This window comes from Pristiophorus japonicus, chromosome 20 (genome assembly GCF_044704955.1).
Source record: "Pristiophorus japonicus isolate sPriJap1 chromosome 20, sPriJap1.hap1, whole genome shotgun sequence".
In the NCBI taxonomy this organism is placed as follows: Eukaryota; Metazoa; Chordata; class Chondrichthyes; family Pristiophoridae; genus Pristiophorus; species Pristiophorus japonicus.
In genome coordinates this window covers 92,116,644-92,141,223 of record NC_091996.1, presented here as the reverse complement: position 1 = coordinate 92,141,223, position 24,580 = coordinate 92,116,644, and the positions used below count along the sequence as shown (strand labels likewise).

Here is a 24,580-nt window from a genome sequence, read left to right as displayed (position 1 = left end):
GTTTTGTGTCGTCAGCAAACTTGGAAATATTACATTTGGTTCCCTCATCCAAATCATTTATATATATATTGTGAATAGCTGGGGCCCCAGCACTGATCCCTGTGGTACCCCACTAGTCACTGCCCGCCACCCCAGAAAAGACCCGTTTATTCCTAATCTCTGTTTCCTGTCAGTTAACCAATTTTCAATCCATGCCAATATATTACCCCCAATCCTATGTGCTTTAATTTTGCACACTAACCTCTTATGTGGGACTTTATCAAAGGCCTTCTGAAAATCCAAATACACTACATCCACTGGTTCTCCCTTATCTATTCTATCAGTTACATCCTCAAAAAAACTCCACAGGTTTGTCAAACATGATTTTCCTTTCATAAATCCATGTTGACTTTGTTTAATCCCGTTGATATCTAAGTGTGCCATTATTACATTCTTTATAATAGACTTCAGCATTTTCCCTACTACTGATGTTAGGCTAACCGGTCTGTAGTTCTCCATTTTCTCTCTCCCTCCTTTTTTAAATAGTGGGGTTACATTTGCCCCCCTCCAATCTGCAGGAACTGTTCCAGAATCTATAGAATTTTGGAAGATGACAACCAATACACCTACTATTTCCATGGCTACCTCTTTTAGTACTCTGGGATGTAGATCATCAGGCCCTGGGGATTTATCGGCCTTCAGTCCCATTAGTTTATCCAGTACTATTTTCTTACTAATAATCATTTCCTTTAATTCATCTTGCTCACTAGACCCTTGGTTCACTTGCATTTCTGGGACGTTATTTGTGTCCTCTTCCGTGAAGACAGAACCAAAGTATTTATTTAATTGTTCTGCCATTTCTTGTTCCCCATTACAAATTCTGTCTGTAAAGGATCTACATTTGTCTTCACTAATCTTTTTACGTTCTTGTAGAAACTTTTGCAGTCGGTTTTTATGTTCCTTGCAAGTTTACTCTCATACTCTATTTTTCCCTCTTAATCAATCTCTTGGTCCTTTTTTGCTGGATTCTAAACTGCTCCCAATCTTCTGGCTTGCTACTTTTTCTGGCAACTTTGTATAACTCCTCTTTGGATCTAATACTATCCTTAATTCCTTTTGTTAGCCATGGCTGGGCCACTTTTCCTTTTGTGTTTTTACGCCAGAAAGGAATGTATAACTGTTGCAATTCATGCATTCGTTCCCTAAATGTTAGCCATTGCCTATCCACCGTCTTGCCTTTTTAATAAACCTTCCCAATCTATCATAGCCAATTCATTCCTCATACCTTCGTAGTTTCCTTTGTTTAGATTTAGGACCCTAGTTTCGGATTGGACTACTTCACTTTCCATCTGAATAAAGAATTCAATCATGTTATGGTCACTCTTCCCTAAAGGACCCTGGACAAGACTGTTAATTAACCCCTTCTCATTACACAATACCCAATCTAGGCTAACCTGTTCCCTAGTAGGCTCCTCAACATACTGGTCTAAACAACCATCTCGTACACACTCCAGGAATTCATCTGCCACAGTATTATTACTAATTTCGTTTGGCCAGTCTATATGTAGATTAAAGTCACCTACGATTACTGTTGTACACTTGCTACAGGCATCTCTAATTTCCTGTTTGATGCCATCCCCTACATTACCACTACTGTTTGGAGGCCTATAGACAACTCCCACCAATGTTTTCTGCCCCTTGGTGCTCCTTAGCTCCACCCAGACTGATTCTACATCTTGATTTTCTGAGCCAATATCCTTTCTCTATTGCTCTGATTTCATCCTTTACTAACAACACCACACCACCCCCTCTTCCTTTTTGCCTGTCCTTCCTAAATATCGAATATCCTTGGATATTCAGTTCCCAACCCTGGTCACCCTGCAACCATGCCTCCGTAATTGCAACTATATCTGGATATACCTCACTGTGTTCTATTCTGGATATACCCCGCTGTGTTCTATTCTGGATATACCCCCCTGTGTTCGATTCTGGATATACCTCACTGTGTTCTATTCTGGATATACCTCACTGTGTTCTATTCTGGATATACCCCACTGTGTTCTATTCTGGAACTACCCCACTGTGTTCGATTCTGGATATACCCCCCTGTGTTCTATTCTGGATATACCCCCCTGTGTTCTATTCTGGATATACCCCCCTGTGTTCTATTCTGGATATACCCCTCTGTGTTCTATTCTGGATATACTCCTCTGTGTTCTATTCTGGATATACCCCCCTGTGTTCTATTCTGGACATACTCCTCTGTGTTCTATTCTGGATATACCCCCCTGTGTTCTATTCTGGACATACTCCTCTGTGTTCTATTCTGGATATACCCCCCTGTGTTCTATTCTGGATATACCCCACTGTGTTCTATTGTGGATATACCCCTCTGTGTTCTATTCTGGATATACCCCACTGTGTTCTATTCTGGATATACCCCCCTGTGTTCTATTCTGGATATACCCCTCTGTGTTCTATTCTGCATATACCCCTCTGTGTTCTATTCTGGATATACCCCTCTGTGTTCTATTCTAGATATACCCCTCTGTGTTCTATTCTGGATATACCCCTCTGTGTTCTATTCTGGATATACCCCTCTGTGTTCTATTCTGGATATACCCCTCTGTGTTCTATTCTGGATATACCCCTCTGTGTTCTATTCTGGATATACCCCCCTGTGTTCTATTCTGGATATACCCCTCTGTGTTCTATTCTGGATATACCCCTCTGTGTTCCATTCTGGATATACCCCTCTGTGTTCTATTCTGCATATACCCCTCTGTGTTCCATTCTGGATATACCCCCCTGTGTTCTATTCTGCATATACATCCCTATGTTCTATTCTGAGTATATTCGGTACTGTCTTTGGAATCTATGGCCTGGAAATTTCTCCTGGGTGTTGGCATCAGACGGGCGATATGGAACTGATTATCAGGCTCTGTGTATAACGGGCGCCCAGTCCAATACTGCCCATTTTGAGCAATCGCCCCGGACGGATTTCTCAGCCTGTGTGTATACTTCGATTGTGTTTGAGACGCACCCTGCCGCCCCCAGCCCCACATTGTATTCTCGGTGTATCCTGCACTATGTTCTATTCTGGATATATCCCGTACTGCGTTGCGTTCAAAGTATATTCTTTATTGTGTTATATTGCCGGCTGTCAGATGTTTATTGAGCTGTTAATCCCGGGTGTGACACGGGTAGCACTGTGACGCTGTGGGTAGCACACTCTCTTCACAACCAGAAGGTCGTGGGATTGAGCCCCACTCCAGAGACTTGAACCCATAATCCTGGCCAACACTCCCAGTGTAGTACTGAGGGAGCGCCGCACTGTCGGAGGGGTAATACTGAGGGAGCACTGCAGTGTCAGAGGGGCAGTACTGAGGGAGCGCCGCACTGTCGGAGGGGCACTACTGAGGGAGCGCCGCACTGTCGGAGGGGCGGTACTGAGGGAGCGCCGCACTGTCGGAGGGGCGATACTGAGGGAGCGGCGCACTGTCAGAGGGGCGGTACTGAGGGAGTGCCGCACTGTCGGAGGGGCAGTACTGAGGGAGCGCTGCATTGTTGGAGGGGCAGTACTGAGGGAGCGCCGCATTGTTGGAGGGGCAGTAGTGAGGGTGCGCTGCACTGTCGGAGGGGCAGTACTGAGGGAGCGCCGCACTGTCGGAGGGGCAGTACTGAGGGAGCGCTGCAGTGTCGGAGGGGCGGTACTGAGGGAGCGCCGCACTGTCGGAGGGGCAGAACTGAGGGAGGGCTGCACTGTCGGAGGGGCTGTACTGAGGGAGCGCCGCACTGTCGGAGGGGCGGTACTGAGGGAGCGCTGCACTGTCGGAGGGGCAGAACTGAGGGAGGGCTGCACTGTCGGAGGGGCGGTACTGAGGGAGCGCCGCACTGTCGGAGGGGCGGTACTGAGGGAGCGCCGCACTGTCGGAGGGGCAGTACTGAGGGAGCGCTGCAGTGTCGGAGGGGCGGTACTGAGGGAGCGCCGCACTGTCGGAGGGGCAGAACTGAGGGAGGGCTGCACTGTCGGAGGGGCAGTACTGAGGGAGCGCCGCACTGTCGGAGGGGCAGTACTGAGAGAGTGCTGCACTGTCGGAGGGGCAGTACTGAGGGAGTGCTGCAGTGTCGGAGGGGCGGTACTGAGGGAGCGCCGCACTGTCGGAGGTTCAGTACTGAGGGAGCGCTGCACTGTCGGAGGGGCGGTACTGAGGGAGCGCCGCACTGTCGGAGGTTCAGTACTGAGAGAGCGCCGCACTGTCGGAGGGGCAGAACTGAGGGAGGGCTGCACTGTCGGAGCAGGAGACCCGCCCATCATTCCCCGCCCCCTCACTAGCCCAGGGACACCGCAAATTGATGGAGCGTTCACACTGACAGCGATCGGGCACAAATCGGGGGCGGAGCCCCTGCTGTGTGTGGGCTGGTTACCAGCAGTGACCCTCTGGTCCATCTCCCCTGTCCCACACAAGTGTGGCCCCCCCCCCCCCCACTCATGAATCACAATACATACATTCCCCCACCCCGCATTGGGCTTTCCGCTGACCCCTGGGAGAGACGGGGGTACCAGATTGAAATCCGGGCCAAATGTGGGCGCGGTGGTGGTGGGAAGGGGGCCGCGAGCTGGGAAATTCCTCTCCGACCCGGTCTGAAAGATCGGAGCTAATGTTGGAGATCACTCCGATCCTGAGATCCAGCCAGAAAGGGGCGCAGCTCTCACTCGAAGGAATTCAGCGAGCTGGTGTTCGCCGCTCGAGGCGCTGGCCTGGTCTCCGGCAGCTACCCGTACCCAGTTGGCCTCAGTACCCAATGGGCCATCGATGCCCACACCCAACGAGCCGTCAGACAGGTGGGCAGGGGATGCGAGCACTGCCCCGGGCGTGCGGTTCGGTCTCTGTCTGCGGCGTGACGTCGTGTGCCCGGGGGTGGCCGAGGGCTTCAGCTCCTGTCTTTGCCCCGTTCTCAGCTCGACCAGATCATATCGGACCTCTCCGTGAAGGACGTGGTGATGTTGGGGCAGACATGCCGCTACTTCCACGAGTTCTGCAGCAATGAGGCCGTGTGGAAACGCATCAGCCGCAAGTTAGCGCCGAGGCTGAGCAGCGAGGAAACGGCCGGTGAGAGCTTCTGGAAACGGGCCTCCATCTTGAACTGTAAGTCATGGCCGAGGTCGTTCTGCTTCTTCCGAGCCCAGAACCCCTGTCTTTCTCAAGGGCGGGGAAACACGGCCAACCGTTGGTTAACGGCCGAGTCAGAACATGTTCCACTTCTAGGCACAGGATGAGGCCCATTCGGCCCCTCGAGCCTGTTCCACCGTTCAATTAGATCGCGGCTGATCTGTATCTCCACTCCATCCGCCCGCCTTGGCTCTGCAACGTCTACACCTGCGAGGATGCTCACAGGTTAGTGGCGATGTGGCCAAGCTCCCGAAACCTCCCTCGGGAGGCCGGCGCCTCACAACTTGAGCCTCCTCCGGGGAAATTCCCCTCCCTGCCTTTCGGTTCTGCGCGGAGGGAGGGGGATTCCTGTACGGGCTGCCCCTGCACACTCTCTCCACTTTGCCAGCCTCGTCTGCCGACCGGACGCGCCATGACATACCATCTTGCCGTCCGGAGGAGGCGGGGTTTCCCGATGGAGTGCACTGTACGCGGGAGTCCTCCCTCTATTTATCGGGGACTTGGCCTGGAGGGTGGTGCACGGAGCAGTCCCGTGCAATCGGTTTTTAAGCCGGTTCATGGGCTCCCAGGCCGCCTGCAATTTCTGTGGTCTGGAGGAGTCCGTGTTCCACGTGCATGTACGTTGTGTGAGGTTGCAGCCCCTCTTCCAATAGTTGAAGGGGCTGCTCCTCAAATTCTGGTTGCACTTCAGTCCCGCACTCCTGATCTTTGGGCACCCTGTGCGGAGGGGAGTGGGTAGGTCCGAGGGCCTCCTCGTAGGACTGCTCCTGGGCCTGGCCAAGGGGGCCATCAGCCGGTCCAGGCAGCGGGCGGTCGAGGGGGTCGTTCAGCCCGACTGCCCGCCTCTCTTCCGCGGCTACATCCGAGCCGGGGTGTCCCTGGAGATGGAGCACGCGGTGTCCACCGGTATGCTCACGGCCTTCCGCGAGAGGTGGGCGCCGGAGGGACTGGAGTGCATCGTCATCCCCGGGCAACCAAATTTTAATTTGATGGGTTTAGTGTTGAAAAGTTTTATTTGTTAATTTGTGGGTTCTAGTGTCCCATTAATAAGGGGCACTTGATTCAAAGTTTTATAAAAAAATAGTTGTAGAGCTGTTGAGTTGGGAGCGGCTCAGCCAGTCACGTGATGTTCACAAGACTCAATAAAACCCCAGCTCGTTGGGTTCGGGGGATCCACGATGGGGCAGGTGGTTGTGAGCCCGGTGGATGAACTGGTAATGTGTAGTGTGATTGTTAAACCTTTGCTAATAAACAAACTGGTTCTTAATAGCAGTGTGTTGAGAACCCATGAAGCAAATGCATTACAAAGACCCCCGGCCTCAGCAGCTTTTTGGGGGAGAGAGTTCCAGATTCCCACTGCCCTTTGTGTGAAGAAGTGCTTCCTGACATCACCCTGAACGGCCTGGCTCTAATCTTAAGGTGACGTCCCCCTTGTTCTTGACTCCCCCCACCCGAGGGAATAGTTTCTCTCTCTACCCTCTTTGATTAGATCACCCCTTAATCTTCTATACTCGAGCGTAAACAAGCTTAGTCTGTACAATCTGCCCTCGTCATTTAACCCTGTTAGTCCCAGTATCACTCTACACAGTGATTAGGAGCAGGAACCCTGGCTGATTTCCCCTCTCTCTAACCCAGGGGTCACTGGGCAGTGATCAGGAGCAGGAACCCTGGCTGATTTCCTCTCTCTCTAACCCAGGGGTCACTGGGCAGTGATCAGGAGCAGGAACCCTGGCTGATTTCCCCCTCTCTCTAACCCAGGGGTCACTGGGCAGTGATCAGGAGCAGGAACCCTGGCTGATTTCCCCTCTATCTAACCCAGGGGTCACTGGGCAGTGATCAGGAACAGGAACCCTGGCTGATTTCCCCTCTATCTAACCCAGGGGTCACTGGGCAATGATCAAGAGCAGGAACCCTGGCTGATTTCCCCCTCTCTCTATCCCAGGGGTCACTGGGCAGTGATCAGGAGCAGGAACCCTGGCTGATTTCCCCCTCTCTCTAACCCAGGGGTCACTGGGCAGTGATCAGGAGCAGGAACCCTGGCTGATTTCCCCTCTATCTAACCCAGGGGTCACTGGGCAGTGATCAGGAACAGGAACCCTGGCTGATTTCCCCTCTATCTAACCCAGGGGTCACTGGGCAGTGATCAGGAGCAGGAACCCTGGCTGATTTCCTCTCTCTCTAACCCAGGGGTCACTGGGCAGTGATCAGGAGCAGGAACCCTGGCTGATTTCCCCCTCTCTCTAACCCAGGGGTCACTGGGCAGTGATCAGGAGCAGGAACCCTGGCTGATTTCCCCTCTATCTAACCCAGGGGTCACTGGGCAGTGATCAGGAACAGGAACCCTGGCTGATTTCCCCTCTATCTAACCCAGGGGTCACTGGGCAATGATCAAGAGCAGGAACCCTGGCTGATTTCCCCCTCTCTCTATCCCAGGGGTCACTGGGCAGTGATCAGGAGCAGGAACCCTGGCTGATTTCCCCCTCTCTCTAACCCAGGGGTCACTGGGCAGTGATCAGGAGCAGGAACCCTGGCTGATTTCCCCTCTATCTAACCCAGGGGTCACTGGGCAGTGATCAGGAACAGGAACCCTGGCTGATTTCCCCTCTATCTAACCCAGGGGTCACTGGGCAGTGATCAGGAGCAGGAACCCTGGCTGATTTCCCCTCTATCTAACCCAGGGGTCACTGGGCAGTGATCAGGAACAGGAACCCTGGCTGATTTCCCCTCTATCTAACCCAGGGGTCACTGGGCAATGATCAAGAGCAGGAACCCTGGCTGATTTCCCCCTCTCTCTATCCCAGGGGTCACTGGGCAGTGATCAGGAGCAGGAACCCTGGCTGATTTCCCCTCTCTCTAACCCAGGGGGTCACTGGGCAGTGATCAGGAGCAGGAACCCTGGCTGATTTCCTCTCTCTAACCCAGGGGTCACTGGGCAGTGATCAGGAGCAGGAACCCTGACTGTTTTCCCCTCTCTCTCTAACCCAGGGGGTCACTGGGCAGTGATCAGCGATGGATTGGTATTCCAGGATGAGTAATGTTACCCTCCCCACTCCCGGCTGCTAACATGGTTGACCATTCTGTTACGCCAACAGATACCAAGGGCCCATAGGTGTTACGTTCAGTCTTTAAGCGTGACCCCAAGCTTCTGGTGCCTGTCACTTTAATTCCCCATCCCATTCGCACTCTGACCTCTCCGTCCTCGGCCTCCTACACTGTTCCAACGAAACTCAATGCAAGCTCAAAAGAACATTAGAAATAGGAGCAGGAGAAGGCCATTTAATACGATCATGGCTGATCCGATCATGGACTCAGCTCCACTTCCCTGTCCGCTCCCCATAACCCCTTATTCCCTTATCGGTTAAGAAACTGTCTATTTCTGTCTTAAATTTATTCAATGTCCCGGCTTCCACAGCTCTCTGAGGCAGCGAATTCCACAGATTTACAACCCTCAGAGAGAAGAAATTTCTCCTCATCTCAGTTTTAAATGGGCGGCCCCTTATTCGAAGATCATGCCCCCTAGTTCTAGTCTCCCCCATCAGTGGAAACATCCTGTCTGCATCCACCTTGTCAAGCCCCCTCATAATCTTATACCTCTCATTCTTCTGAATTCCAATGAGTAGAGGCCCAACCTACTCAACCTTTCCTCATACGTCAACCCCCTCATCCCCGGAATCAACCGAGTGAACCTTCTCTGAACTGCCTCCAAAGCAAGTATATCCTTTCGTAAATATGGAAACCAAAACTGCACGCAGTACTCCAGGTGTGGCCTCACCAATACCCTGTATAGCTGTAGCAAGACTTCCCTCCATCCCCTTTGCAATAAAATCCAAGATTCCATTGGCCTTCCTGATCACTTGCTGTACCTGCATACTAACCTTTTGTGTTTCATGCACAAGGACCCCCTGAAGGAACAGCTCATCTTTCGATGAGGCACTTTGCAACCTTCTCCCCACAGATGCTGCCTGACCCGCTGAGTATTTCCAGCGTCTTTTGTTTATATTTCAGATACCAAGGGCCTGTTTTTCCAGACGTTTGGAGGCCGGAGGAAGACGGTGAGCCGGACCATTGCCCCTCACCTGTCGCACGGATACCGCAAATTCATCCCCACAAAGGACAACGTCTTCATCCTGGACTACAGTGGCACACTCTTCTTCCTGAAGAACGCGCTGGTCTCGTCCACGCTCGGCCAGATCCAGTGGAAACGGGCGTGCCGCTATGTCGTTCTCTGCCGCAACGTTAAGGACGTGAGTCCGAGCTTTCCCCCGCGCCGGGCCGCTGAATGGGGAGTAAGGGGAGTTTCACTCTGTATCTAACCCCCTGTACCTGCCCCGGGAGTGTTTGATGGGACAGTGTAGAGGGAGCTTCACTCTGTATCTAACCCCCTGTACCTGCCCTGGGAGTGTTTGATGGGACAGTGTAGAGGGAGCTTCACTCTGTATCTAAACCCCTGTACCTGCCCCGGGAGTGTTTGATGGGACAGTGTAGAGGGAGCTTCACTCTGTATCTAACCCCATGCTGTACCTGCCCTGGGAGTGTGTGATGGGACAGTGTAGAGGGAGCTTTACTCTGTATCTAACCCCCTGTACCTGCCCCGGGAGTGTTTGATGGGACAGTGTAGAGGGAGCTTCACTCTGTATCTAACCCCCTGTACCTGCCCCGGGAGTGTTTGATGGGACAGTGTAGAGGGAGCTTCACTCTGTATCTAACTCCCTGTACCTGCCCTGGGAGTGTTTGATGGGACAGTGTAGAGGGAGCTTTACTCAGTATCTAACCCCCTGTACCTGCCCCGGGAGTGTTTGATGGGACAGTGTAGAGGGAGCATTACTCTGTATCTAACCCCGTGCTGTACCTGCCCCGGGAGTGTTTGATGGATCAGTGTAGAGGGAGCTTTACTCTGTATCTAACCCCCTGTACCTGCCATGGGAGTGTTTGATGGGACAGTGTAGAGGGAGCCTCACTCTGTATCTAACCCCCTGTACCTGCCCCGGGAGTGTTTGATGGGACAGTGTAGAGGGAGCTTCACTCTGTATCTAACCCCCTGTACCTGCCCCGGGAGTGTTTGATGGGGCAGTGTAGAGGGAGCCTCACTCTGTATCTAACCCCCTGTACCTGCCCCGGGAGTGTTTGATGGGACAGTGTAGAGGGAGCTTTACTCTGTATCTAACCCCCTGTACCTGCCCTGGGAGTGTTTGATGGGGCAGTGTAGAGGGAGCTTCACTCTGTATCTAACCCCCTGTACCTGCCCCGGGAGTGTTTGATGGGACAGTGTAGAGGGAGCTTCACTCTGTATCTAACCCGCGCTGTACCTGCCCCGGGAGTGTTTGATGGGACAGTGTAGAGGGAGCTTCACTCTGTATCTAACCCCGTGCTGTACCTGCCCCGGGAGTGTTTGATGGGACAGTGTAGAGGGAGCTTCACTCTGTATATAACCCCGTGCTGTACCTGCCCTGGGAGTGTTTGATGGGACAGTGTAGAGGGAGCTTTACTCTGTATCAAACCCCATGCTGTACCTGCCCTGGGAGTGTTTGATGGGACAGTGTAGAGGGAGCTTCACTCTGTATCTAACCCCCTGTACCTGCCCCGGGAGTGTTTGATGGGACAGTGTAGAGGGAGCTTCACTCTGTATCTAACCCCCTGTACCTGCCCCGGGAGTGTTTGATGGGACAGTGTAGAGGGAGCTTTACTCTGTATCTAACCCCCTGTACCTGCCCTGGGAGTGTTTGATGGGACAGTTAGAGGGAGCTTTACTCTGTATCTAACCCCCTGTACCTGCCCTGGGAGTGTTTGATGGGACTGTGTAGTGGGAGCTTTACTCTGTATCTAACCCGTGCTGTACCTGCCCTGGGAGTGTTTGATGGGACAGTGTAGAGGGAGCTTTACTCTGTATCTAACCCCCTGTACCTGCCCTGGGAGTGTTTGATGGGACAGTGTAGAGGGAGCTTTACTCTGTATCTAACCCTGTGCTGTACCTGCCCTGGGAGTGTTTGATGGGACAGTATAGAGGGAGCTTTACTCTGTATCTAACCCCCTGTACCTGCCCTGGGAGTGTTTGATGGGACAGTGTAGAGGGAGCTTTACTCTGTATCTAATCCCCTGTACCTGCCCTGGGAGTGTTTGATGGGACAGTGTAGAGGGAGCTTTACTCTGTATCTAACCCTGTGCTGTACCTGCCCTGGGAGTGTTTGATGGGACAGTATAGAGGGAACTTTACTCTGTATCTAACCCCCTGTACCTGCCCTGGGAGTGTTTGATGGGACAGTGTAGAGGGAGCTTTACTCTGTATCTAATACCCTGTACCTGCCCTGGGAGTGTTTGATGGGACAGTGTAGAGGGAGCTTTACTCTGTATCTAACCCCCTGTACCTGCCCTGGGAGTGTTTGATGGGACACTGTAGAGGGAGCTTTACTCTGTATCTAACCACCTGTACCTAGCCTGGGAGTGTTTGATGGGACAGTGTAGAGGGAGCTTTACTCTGTATCTAACCCGTGCTGTACCTCCCCTGGGAGTGTTTGATAGGGACAGTGGATCCCTCGCTTTGATCAGTTGAAGGAAAGCAATTTATATATTTTATTGATGTCCTGTTCTCTGAGAGGTCACAGGTTAAAGCTCACTGATTCGTTGCCTTCCAGTTTGCCACAGACCCGAGGAACGACACAATCTATCGTAAATATCTGTATGTGTTGGGTACGAGAGACATTCCGCCCTTAGTGACCCAAGACCTCAGTGACATCGCCCACACATGTGACTGTGTGGAGGTATACCTGCAGTCTAGCGGCCAACGGGTCTTCAAGATGACCTTTCACTCCTCCATGAGATTCAAGAAGATCAAATTGGTGGGACAGGAGACGGAGAGATCGCTGCTGTTACTGACAGGTACAGGGCCGCCCCGGCCTCTACAACACTCTGCATCCCCCTCATTCAGTAAAACACTGGTTAGGCCACAGCTGGAGTACTGCGTGCAGTTCTGGTCACCACATTGCAGGAAAGATGTGATTGCACTGGAGAGGGTACAGAGGAGATTTACCAGGATGTTGCCTGGACTGGAGAATTTTAGCGATGAGGAAAGATTGGATAGGCTGGGGTTATTTTCCTTGGAACAGAGGAGGCTGAGGGGAGACCTGATTGAGGTGTATAAAATTATGAGGGGCCTGGATGGAGTGGGTAGGAAGGACCTGTTTCCTTTAGCAGAGGGGTCAACAACCAGGGGGCTTAGATTTAAAGTAATTGGGGGGAGGTTTAGAGGGGATTTGAGGGGAAATCTCTTCACCCAGAGGGTGGTGGGGGTCTGGAACTCACTGTCTGAAAGGGTGGTAGAGGCAGAAACCCTCACCACATTTAAAAAGTACTTGGATGTGCACCTGAAGTGCCGTAACCTGCAGGGCTACGGACCCAGAGCTGGAAGCTGGGATTAGGCCGGGTGGCTCTTGGTCGGTCGACGCGGACACGATGGGCCGAATGGCCTCTTTCCGTGCTGTAAATTTCTGTGATTCTGTGATTGACGGCAAGATCTGTCAGTCAGGCAGCAATCAACGGTGGTGAATCAGTCAGTTGTGGTCTGTAGATACCCTGAGAGCTGCAGCAGACCGAAGCCTGTTTTAACCAAACGGTTTGATGCAAGACAAAGGTGTTCTTCTAGTACACAGGAACAGGAGGAGGCCCATTCGGCCCCTCGAGCCTGTTACACAGGAACAGGAGTAGGCCCATTCAGCCCCTCGGGCCTGTTACACAGGAACAGGAGGAGGCCCATTCAGCCCCTCGAGCCTGTTACACAGGAACAGGAGGAGGCCCATTCAGCCCCTCGGGCCTGTTACACAGGAACAGGAGGAGGCCCATTCAGCCTCTCGAGCCTGTTACACAGAAACAAGAGGAGGCCCATTCAGCCCCTCGGGCCTGTTACACAGGAACAGGAGGAGGCCCATTCAGCCCCTCGAGCCTGTTACACAGGAACAGGAGGAGGCCCATTCAGCCCCTCGAGCCTGTTACACAGGAACAGGAGGAGGCCCATTCAGCCCCTCGAGCCTGTTACACAGGAACAGGAGGAGGCCCATTCAGCCTCTCGAGCCTGTTACACAGAAACAAGAGGAGGCCCATTCAGCCCCTCGAGCCTGTTACACAGGAACAGGAGGAGGCCCATTCAGCCCCTCGAGCCTGTTACACAGGAACAGGAGGAGACCCATTCAGCCCCTCGAGCCAGTTACATCATTCAGTTAGATCAGGGCTGATCTGTATCTTAACTCCATCTACCCGCCTTGGTGCCCTATCCCTCAATACCCAACAAAAATCTACCGGTCTCACTGTTGAAATTTCCAATTGACCCCCGACCTCAGCAGCATTTTGGGGGAGAGAGTTCCAGATTCCCACTGCCCTTTGTGTGAAGAAGTGTTTCCTGACATCACCCTGAACGGCCTGGCTCTAATTTTAAGGTGACGCCCCCCTTGTTCTGAATCCCCCCCCCCCCCCCACCAGAGGGAATAGTTTCTCTCTCTCTAACCCCGTCAACTCCTTTACACCCCTCGATTAGATCGCCCCTTAACCTTCTACACTCGAGGGATCACAAGGCCCAGTCTGTGGGACCTGCCCTCGTCATTTAACCCTTTCAGTCCCGGGTATTGGTCTGGGGAATCTGCGCTGCTGCCCCTCCGAGGCCGATATATCCCCCCTGAGGGGCGGGGCCCAGGGCTGGACGGGGTCTGACGCTGGAGAACTCTGTAGCATTGAGTTGCCTGAATAGCGAAGAGATTGGACAGAGAGGATTCACCATGTTGTTTGTTTCTCAACAGACGATGGGAAGATTTACAGCTTAACGATCAACGAGACCCAGCTTGATCAGCCGAGGTCCTACACCGTACAACTCACCACCCGCAAGATCACAAAGTGCCTTCCGCACATCACCATCTCCGAGGTGCACTCGAACCAGAGCAGTGCTCTCTACATCACAGGTAACCACGCGGGTGGCAGAGACACAAACCCAGTCAATGTTGTGTAACGGTCGAACCAAACGCCCGCTCGTGCCACCAGCAACAAGTTCTGGCTTCACCTGTAAGGTTTCGTGTTCATGTATGTTGTGGGTTCAAGTCCCACTCCAGGGACTTGAGCACAAAAAAAATCTAGGCTGACACTCCCAGGGCGGTGCTGAGGGAGCGCCGCACTGTCGGAGGGGCAGTACTGAGGGAGCGCCGCACTGTCGGAGGGGCAGTGCTGAGGGAGCACCGCACTGTCGGAGGGGCAGTACTGAGGGAGAGCCGTACTGTCGGAGGGGCAGTGCTGAGGGAGCGCCGCACTGTTGGAGGGGCAGTGCTGAGGGAGCGCCGCACTGTCGGAGGGGCAGTGCTGAGGGAGTCGGAGGGCAGTGCTGAGGGAGCGCCGCACTGTCGGAGGGGCAGTGCTGAGGGAGCACCGCACTGTCGGAGGGGCAGTGCTGAGGGAGCGCCGCACTGTCGGAGGGGCAGTGCTGAGGGAGCGCCGCACTGTCGGAGGGGCAGTACTGAGGGAGCGCCGCACTGTCGGAGGGGCAGTACTGAGGGAGCGCCACACTGACGGAGGGGCAGTGCTGAGGGAGCGCCGTACTGTCGGAGGGTCAGTACTGAGGGAGTGCCGCACTGTCGGAGGTGCCGACTTTCGGATGAGATGTTAAACCGAGGCCCCGTCTGCTCTCTCTCAGGTGGACGTAAAAGGTCCCAGGGCACTATTTTGAAGAAGAGCAGGGGAGTTCTCCCCGGTGTCCTGGGGCCAATATTTATCCCTCAATCAACATAACAAAAAAAAAACAGATTATTTGGGTCATTATCACATTGTTGTTTGTGGGAGCTTGCTGTGCATAAATTGGCTGCCGTGTTTCCTACATTACAACAGTGACTACACTCCAAAAGTACTTCATTGGCTGTAAAGCACTTGAGACGTCCAGTGGTTGTGAAAGGCGCTATATAAATGCAAGTCTTTCTTTTGTGTTCGGTCCTATGTGTTCATCATAGAACACAAGAGCAGGGAGGTTATGCTTGAACTGTCTAAAACACTAGTTAGGCCACAGCTGGAGTACTGCGTGCAGTTCTGGTCACCACATTACAGGAAAGATGTGATTGCACTGGAGAGGATACAGAGGAGATTTACCAGGATGTTGCCTGGACTGGAGAATTTTAGCGATGAGGAAAGATTGGATAGGCTGGGGTTGTTGTTTTTGGAACAGAGGAGGCTGAGGGGAGATCTTATTGAGGTGTATAAAAGTATGAGGGGTCTGGATAGAGTGGATAGGAAGGACCGATTTCCTTTGGCAGAGGGGTCAATACCAGATTTAAAGTAATTGGGGGGAGGTTTAGAGGGGGATTTGAGGGGAAATTGCTTCACCCAGAGGGTGGTGGGGGTCTGGGGCGGAACTCACGGCCTGAAAGGGTGGTAGAGGCAGAAACCCTCCCCACATTTGGAGGTGCACCTGAAATGCCGTAACCTACAGGGCTACGGACCGAGAGCTGGAAAGTGGGATTAGGCCAGGTAGCTCTCGGTCAGCCGGCACGGATTTGATGGGCCGAATGGCCTCCTTCTGTATCGTAATTTGTCTATCGGCTAATAAAGGCAAGTATTCCGTGTGTCTTCTTAACCACCTTAGCTATTTGGCCTGCTACCTTCAGGGATCTGTGGACCTGCACTCCCAGGTCCCTCTGGTCCTCTACACCTCTCTGTGTCCTTCCATTTAATGTGTACTCTTTGAGCTCTCATTGTATCCTTGACATTTGTTTGCAGATTCTGGGGCCGTGTATCTGGAGGTTCACACGGCTGGTGTTTACCGGGACCTCTTCGGGACACTCCACGCCTTTGATCCGTTTGACCAACAGATCCCACTCGCCCTGGCGCTGTCCTCCAAGGTAACGTCCTTACCTCAAACTACCCCCGAAATCTTCATCACAATAATCCCAACAGCCGTTCCTCTTGAACCCCATCACCAGCGAGCCCATCTCTTGTCACTCTCCCCCAACTCCGACACCTCAGTCTCCCCTCCCCAAACACCATCCCGGTGTCGGACAGTCCTTGTCCTTCTCCCAATACCCCACCCACGATCCACCCGCCCTGCCCCCGCCCCCACACCTGCCCCGCCCCCTGCTCTCTCTCCTCTCCAGAAGGTTCATACACTTGCAAGGGGGTTTCCGTTCCCCCACCCCCAAATCATCTTTCTGTCCGACCTCTCACCCATTCTTCGCGGGCCTGAGCCCCGACGGGCTGCTTGGCTGTGGAGGCCGCTTGCCGCCAAGAGTCAGGCTCCGCTCGACATCGGCCGGAGGTGCTTGGATGGTGATCGAGAGCCGGGGGTGTGTGGGTAACCGAGCTGATTCGTCCCCTCCCGATACGTGGGGAACTGGGGAGAGTCTTGAGGGTGGGGGGGGGGGGGGGGGGCGGAGGTTGCCACGAGAGGTCAGCTGCCTGTGCGCACGGACCGAGGATAGGCGCACAACACTCGCTGGCCCCGCTCGGCTCAGTAGCACATTGTGGGGGGTGACGTAGATTCCCCCACCACCCCCCACCGAGCCGAGCCTGGGTACTGACCTGCCCGAGACCACCTCGGCCTCGGTGGGGTTTATTGTGCAGCGATCCCGGGCAGGGGCAGTGGGTAAGGGCACAGCCAATGGTGAACGTGATGACCTCTGCCTCTCCGCTGTCTCTCCACTGATCACTGCTGTCAGGATTGCCCTTGCAGGTTACCAGTTGCTCGTTGGGATACAACCATCTGGGACTGGTGGATGAATTCGGGAGGATATTCATGCAGGGAAACAACCGGTATGGACAACTGGGCACCGGCGACAAGATTGACCGAGGAGAGCCCACCCTGGTATGGTCACACCCCCCTCTTACTCACAGCCACTCCGCCCTCCGTCTGTCAGCTCACAGCTCAAGACCACCGAGAGTGGGGTCACCCTGTATCTAACCCCCTGTACCTGCCCTGGGAGTGTTTGATGGGACAGTGTAGAGGGAGCTTTACTCTGTATCTAACCCCCTGTACCTGCCCTGGGAGTGTTTGATGGGACAGTGTAGAGGGAGCTTTACTCTGTATCTAACCCCCTGTACCTGCCCTGGGAGTGTTTGATGGGACAGTGTAGAGGGAGCTTTACTCTGTATCTAACCCCCTGTACCTGCCCTGGGAGTGTTTGATGGGACAGTGTAGAGGGAGCTTTACTCTGTATCTAACCCCCTGTACCTGCCCTGGGAGTGTTTGATGGGACAGTGTAGAGGGAGCTTTACTCTGTATCTAACCCCCTGTACCTGCCCTGGGAGTGTTTGATGGGACAGTGTAGAGGGAGCTTTACTCTGTATCTAACCCCCTGTACCTGCCCTGGGAGTGTTTGATGGGACAGTGTAGAGGGAGCTTTACTCTGTATCTAACTCCCTGTGCCTGCCCTGGGAGTGTTTGATGGGACTGTGTCGAAGGAGCTTTACTCTGTATCTAACCCCCTGTACCTGCCCTGGGAGTGTTTGATGGGACAGTGTAGAGGGAGCTTTACTCTGTATCTAACCCCCTGTACCTGCCCTGGGAGTGTTTGATGGGACAGTGTAGAGGGAGCTTTACTCTGTATCTAACCCCCTGTACCTGCCCTGGGAGTGTTTGATGGGACAGTGTAGAGGGAGCTTTACTCTGTATCTAACTCCCTGTGCCTGCCCTGGGAGTGTTTGATGGGACTGTGTCGAAGGAGCTTTACTCTGTATCTAACCCCCTGTACCTGCCCTGGGAGTGTTTGATGGGACAGTGTAGAGGGAGCTTTACTCTGTATCTAACCCCCTGTACCTGCCCTGGGAGTGTTTGATGGGACAGTGTAGAGGGAGCTTTACTCTGTATCTAACCCCCTGTACCTGCCCTGGGAGGGTTTGATGGGACAGTGTAGAGGGAGCTTTACTCTGTATCTAACTCCCTGTGCCTGCCCTGGGAGTGTTTGATGGGACTGTGTCGAAGGAGCTTTACTCTGTATCTAACCCCGTGCTGTACCTGCCCTGGGAGTGTTTGATGGGACAGTGTAGAGGGAGCTTTACTCTGTATCTAACTCCCTGTGCCTGCCCTGGGAGTGTTTGATGGGACAGTGTAGAGGGAGCTTTACTCTGTATCTAACCCCGTGCTGTACCTGTCCTGGGAGTGTTTGATGGGACAGTGTAGAGGGAGTTTTACTCTGTATCTAACCCCGTGCTGTACCTGCCCTGGGAGTGTTTGATGGGACAGTGTAGAGGGAGCTTTACTCTGTATCTAACCCCCTGTGCCTGCCCTGGGAGTGTTTGATGGGACAGTGTAGTGTGTGATCTGTGTATCTGTACCCCGAGATCCCTCTGTTCTTCTACCCCATTTAGAAATGTATTTTCCAAGCAGTATGTCGATCCCTTATTCTTCTACCAAAACATACCACCTTGCACTATCCATATTGAAGTTCATTTGCTAATCACAAGCTCATTATTCAGGTCGCGTCCTATTTTATTGCAATCCTCCCCAGTTAACTACACCCTTTAGTTTGGTGTCTTCCGCAAATTCTGTTTCCGATTCCCGAGTCCCAATGGTTCATGTAAATGGTGAACAGCAATGGTCCCAGCACCGATCCCTGTGAAAACATAGAAAATAGGTGCAGGAGTAGGCCATTCGGCCCTTCGAGCCTGCACCGCCATTCAACATGATCATGGCTGATCCCTTGATCCCTTTAGCCGTAAGGGCCACATCTAATTCCCTCTTGAATATATCCAATGAACTGGCATCAACAACTCTCTGCGGTAGGGAATTCCACAGGTTAACAACTGTCTGAGTGAAGCAGTTTCTCCTCATATCGGTCCTAAATGGCTTACCCCTTATCCTTAGACTGTGTCCCCTGGTTCTGGACTTCCCCAACATCGGGAACATTCTTCCTGCATCTAACCTGTCCAGTCCCGTCAGAATTTTATATGTTTCTATGAGATCCCCTCTCATCCTTCTAAACTCCAGTGCATACAGACCCAGTTGATCCAGTCTCTCCTCATATGTCAGTCCTGCCATCCCAGGAATCAGTCTGGTGAACCTTCGCTGCACTCCCTCAATAGCAAGAACGTCCTTCCTCAGATTAGGAGACCAAAACTGAACACAATATTCCAGGTGAGGCCTCACTAAGGAACACCACATTGCACCATTTCCCAGTCTGAGGGACTATCTTTAACCCCTACTCTCGGTTTTCTGTCTTGAAAGCAACTTGCTGTCCATTCTGCCACTTGACCCCTGACTCCGCAACCTCTGACCTCAGTCACGAGTCTACTGTGCGCTGCCTTCTCGAAGGCCTTTTGGAAATCTAAATACCTGTGTGCACACAGCCTGAGGTGGGGATTGGGGGTCCTTAGGCTTGACCCTGGGTAGATGGGGGAGTGTCATCTAGGGGTCAGTGTGAGCGGAGGGTGCATTAGAATGTACTAATAAGAACATAAGAATTAGGAGCAGGAGTCGGCCATTCGGCCCCTCGAGGCTGCTCCGCCATTCAATGAGATCACGGCTGATCTTCCACCTCAACTCCACTTTCCCGCCCGATCCCTCGATTCCCTTAATATCCAAAAATCTATCGATCTCAGCCTTGAATATACTCAACGACTGAGCCTCCACAGCTCTCTGGGGTAGAGAATTCCAAAGATTCACCACCCTCTGAGTGAAGAAATTTCTCCTCATCTCCGTCCTCAATGGCCGACCCCTTATCCTGAGACTGTGACCCCTGGTTCTAGACTCCCCAGCCCGGGGGGAAACATCCTCCCTGCATCTACCCTGTCAAGCCCCCTCAGAGTCTTGTATGTTTCAATGAGATCGCCTCTCATTCTTCTAAACGCTCGAGAATATTGGCCCAGTCTGCTCAATCTCTCCTCATAGGACAATCCCCCGGAGGGGGTTGTATGAGTGAAGGGGGGGGAAAGGTGGAGGGCGGAGAATGGGTATCCCGGAGAGGGGCTGGTAGTGGGGGGTATCCCATAGGATGGTGGGGGGAGGGCAGTGGGGGTGGGGGGTGTCCTGGTGGGAGGAGGGGTATCGCGGAGAGGGGGGGGGAAGGGCAGTGGGGGGGGGGGAGTGTCCTGGTGCGAGGAGGGGTATCGCGGAGAGGAGGGGGGGGGAGGAAGGGCAGTGGGGGGGAGTCCCGGTGGGGGGAGGGGTATTGCGGAGAGGGGTGTGGGGGGGGGGGGAAGGGCAGTGGGGGGGGGGGTCCCGGGGGGGGGAGGGGTATCGCGGAGAGGGGTGGGCTGTTCGGCTCTCCTCGTGCTTTGCTGACTGTCGGTCTCCCCAGGTGCCGTATCTGAAGAGGCCGGTGGATATCTGGTGTGGGCTGAACCATTCCCTGGTGCTCTCCCAAGTCAGCGATTTCAGTAAGGAGGTCCACGGCTGTGGGTGTGGAGCTGGGGGGCGACTGCCCGGGTTCCCCAAAGGCAGCGCCTTCTTTGTCAAGCTGTACGTTCAGGTAGGGGCTCGGCACATCGGCACATCGGCGCATCGGCACATCGGCACTCTGCGCTCGGCCACCAACACCGCGACCCCCAACACCGGGACCCCCAACACGGACCACCCAACACCGGGACCACCAACACCGGGACCACCAACACGGACCACCCAACACTGGGACCCCCAACACCAAGACCCCCAACACCGAGACCCCCAATACCGAGACCCCCAATACCGAGACCCCCAACACCGAGACCCCCAACACCGGGACCCCCAACACCAGGACCCCCAACACCGAGACCCCCAACACCGGGACCCCCAACACCGGGACCCCCAACACCGGGACCACCCAACACGGACCCCCAACACCGAGACCCCCAACACCGGGACCCCCAACACCGGGACCCCCAACACCAGGACTCCCAACACCGAGACCCCCAACACCGGGACCCCCAACACCGGGACCCCCAACACGGACCACCCAACAGCGTGACCCCCAACAGCGTGACCCCCCAACACCGGGACCCCCAACACCGAGACGCCCAACACCGAGACCCCCAACACTGGGCACTTAGTCTCCTGGCGGAGATTGACCAGAATGGTCCCAGGGATGAGGGACTTCAGTGACATGGAGAGACTGGACGAGCTGGGGTTGTTGTCCTGAGAGTGGAGAAGGTTAAGGGGAGATTTAATGGAGGTGTTCAAAAGAGCAGGTCGCTCATTGATTGAACCGGCACAGGTACGATGGGCCGAATGGCCTTCCTCTGTGCTGCGTCATTCTACCGTGTGGGAGATATTAAAAGTGCTCTCTGCCACACCCTCCCCCCCGCCCCTGCGGGAACTGGAGTGTCTCCGCTATCAGCGGGTACCTGTCTGGTAACGACACAGGCAAGGCCCACCTTCCTGCAGCTCCCCGGCACCAAGCGGGAGTTGCTGCACAGGAGTGGCGAGGTAACGGGCACTCGGAGCACAGTACTGAGGGAGCGCCGCACTGTCAGAGGGGCAGTACTGAGGGAGCGCCTCACTGTCGGAGGGGCAGTGCTGAGGGAGCGCCGCACTGTCAGAGGGGCAGTACTGAGGGAGCGCCTCACTGTCGGAGGGGCAGTGCTGAGGGAGAGCCGCATTGTCGGAGGGGCGGTACTGAGGGATTGTTGCACTGTCGGAGGGGCAGTACTGAGGGAGCACTGCACTGTCAGAGGGGCAATACTGAGGGAGCGCCGCACTGTCAGAGGGGCAGTACTGAGGGAGCGCCTCACTGTCGGAGGGGCAGTGCTGAGGGAGAGCCGCATTGTCGGAGGGGCGGTACTGAGGGAGCACTGCACTGTCGGAGGGGCAGTACTGAGGGAGTGTTGCACTGTCGGAGGGGCAGTACTGAGGGAGCACTGCACTGTCAGAGGGGCAATACTGAGGGAGCGCCACACTGTCGGAAGGGCAGTACTGAGGGAGCACTGCACTGTCGGAGGGGTGGTACTGAGGGAGTGCCACACTGTCGGAAGGGCAATACTGAGGGAGCACTGCACTGTCGGAGGGGCGGTACTGAGGGAGCGCCACACTGTCGGAAGGGCAGTACTGAGGGAGCACTGCACTGTCAGAGGGGCGGTACTGAGGGAGTGTTGCACTGTCGGAGGGGCAGTACTGAGGGAGCGCCGTACTGCACTGTCGGAGGGGCAGTACTGAGGGAGGGCCGCACTGTCGGAGGGGCAGTACTGAGGGAGTGCCGCACTGTCGGAGGGGCAGTGCTGAGGGAGCGCCGCACTGTCGGAGGGGCAGTACTGAGGGAGCGCCGCACTGTCGGAGGGGCGGTACCGAGGGAGTGCCATCTAACTGCAAGCCTTTCTCTCTCTCTCTCTCTCTCTGCCTCCCTTGCCCAGGTCCCACACTGCACCCGGCTCCTGTGCTCCACCCGCGAGTGCCTGTACATGCTCTCCTGCTACGACATCAGCGACGTGCTGGTGTTCCGCGAGCTGCCTTCCGCCAAGGCCCGCTCGCAGGGGCCCGACTCGGAGGTGGAGGGGTCCCGCGTCTGTGCCCGCTACCTCAGCCAGCTGGAGAGCTGCGGGGGCCTGGAGGAGCAGATGGAGAAGATGAAGGAGATCATCAGCCAGATGGGGCTGTCCAGCTACCAGAGGGACTTCCTGCAGGAGGCCATCAGCACCTTGCAGCGATCGACAGGCGTGGTGCTGCCTGCCACTCCCACAGGCGGTGGGCTGTGAGCCTCCCAGGGCAGGCCGGGCTCACTCCACAACACCGCCACGCACTAATGTATGGATATTTAGTACTTTTACCTGTCAGGGACAAAGCTCCACCAAATCAGGACTTTAAATTTCTGTTTTTTTTTTATGCCAATAAAATGCGTTACTGAGACGGATGGGGGCTTAACTGGGTTTTGTCGGTCAGCCGGACAGGCGCGTGATCGGTCAAGCGTCGTCAGCACGCCCCGGGTCAGACTGAGAGCGCTGGCTGTCGGAGAACTGTGTCCGTCGTGGCTCGGTGGGTCACTTACCCGGCTCTGAGTCACAAGGTCGTGGGTTCGAGTCCCACTCCAGCGACTTGAGCACGTAAATCCAGGCCGACGCTCCCAGTGCAGTGCTGAGGGAGTGCCGTACTGCGCTGTCAGAGGGGCAGTACTGAGGGAGCGCCGCACTGTCGGAGGGGCAGTACTGAGGGAGCACCGCACTGTCGGAGGGACAGTGTTGAGGGTGCACCGCACTGTCGGAGGGGCAGTACTGAGGGAGCGCCGCACTGTCGGAGGGGCAGTACTGAGGGAGCGCCACACTGTCGGAGGGGCAGTACTGAGGGAGTGCCGTACTGCGCTGTCGGAGGGGCAGTGCTGAGGGAGCGCTGCACAGTCGGAGGGGCAGTGTTGAGGGTGCACCGCGCTGTCGGAGGGGCAGTACTGAGGGAGTGCTGCACTGTTGGAGGGGCAGCACTGAGGGCTCTGTCGAAGGGGCAGTACTGAGGGAGCGCCGCACTGTCGGAGGGGCAGTACTGAGGGAGCGCCGCACTGTCGGAGGGGCAGTACTGAGGGAGTGCCTCACTGTCGGAGGGGCAGTACTGAGGGAGTGCCTCACTGTCGGAGGGGCAGTACTGAAGGAGTGCCGCACTGTCGGAGGGGCCGTACTGAGGGAGTGCCGCACTGTCGGAGGGGCAGTACTGAGGGAGTGCCGCACTGTCGGAGGGGCAGTACTGAGGGAGTGCCGCACTGTCGGAGGGGCAGTACTGAGGGAGCGCCGCACTGTCGGAGGGGCAGTACTGAAGGAGTGCCGCACTGTCGGAGGGGCCGTACTGAGGGAGTGCCGCACTGTCGGAGGGGCAGTACTGAGGGAGTGCCGCACTGTCGGAGGGGCAGTACTGAGGGAGCGCCGCACTGTCGGAGGGGTAGTACTGAAGGAGTGCCGCACTGTCGGAGGGGCGGTACTGAAGGAGTGCCGCACTGTCGGAGGGGCCGTACTGAGGGAGTGCCGCACTGTCGGAGGGGCAGTACTGAGGGAGTGCCGCACTGTCGGAGGGGCAGTACTGAGGGAGCGCCGCACTGTCGGAGGGGTAGTACTGAAGGAGTGCCGCACTGTCGGAGGGGCGGTACTGAAGGAGTGCCGCACTGTCGGAGGGGCAGTACTGAGGGAGTGCCGCACTGTCGGAGGGGTAGTACTGAAGGAGTGCCGCACTGTCGGAGGGGCGGTACTGAGGGAGTGCCGCACTGTCGGAGGGGCAGTACTGAGGGAGCGCCGCACTGTCGGAGGGGCAGTACTGAGGGAGCGCCGCACTGTCGGAGGGGTAGTACTGAAGGAGTGCCGCACTTTCGGAGGGGCAGTACTGAAGGAGTGCCGCACTGTCGGAGGGGCAGTACTGAGGGAGCGCCGCACTGTCGGAGGGGTGGTGCTGAGGGAGCGCCGCACTGTCGGAGGGACAGTACTGAGGGAGTGCCGCACTGTCGGAGGTGCCGTCTTTCTGATGAGACGTTAAACCGAGGCCCCATCTGCTCTCTCAGGTGAACATAAAGATCCCGTGGCCACTATTTGGAAGAAGAGCA

At 55.1% G+C, this 24,580-nt stretch overlaps 2 protein-coding genes across 3 annotated transcripts in view; both read left to right on the top strand.

The window, feature by feature from the left end:
- Positions 1-24,580, top strand: part of LOC139232695 (profilin-1-like) — a 762,729-nt gene that overhangs the window by 630,109 nt on the left and 108,040 nt on the right. The gene's annotated exons all lie outside the window — the stretch shown is intronic.
- Positions 4,564-22,763, top strand: LOC139233053 (F-box only protein 24-like). The gene is made up of 9 exons (XM_070863571.1): positions 4,564-4,761; positions 4,943-5,129; positions 9,159-9,397; positions 11,783-12,026; positions 13,934-14,092; positions 15,888-16,009; positions 16,837-16,968; positions 20,399-20,569; positions 22,422-22,763. Exons 1-9 carry the CDS (start codon positions 4,564-4,566, stop codon positions 22,761-22,763), a joined length of 1,794 nt encoding a protein of 597 aa, XP_070719672.1.

Bases quoted from the DNA above. Each gene is read 5' to 3' on its own strand.
- LOC139233053 (XM_070863571.1), top strand. From the start codon at position 4,564: ATGTGGGCGCGGTGGTGGTGGGAAGGGGGCCGCGAGCTGGGAAATTCC. The intron at 9,398-11,782 runs GTGAGTCCGAGC...GTTGCCTTCCAG, and splicing joins TCTGCCGCAACGTTAAGGAC to TTTGCCACAGACCCGAGGAA. The intron at 16,969-20,398 runs GTATGGTCACAC...CGGTCTCCCCAG, and splicing joins ACCGAGGAGAGCCCACCCTG to GTGCCGTATCTGAAGAGGCC.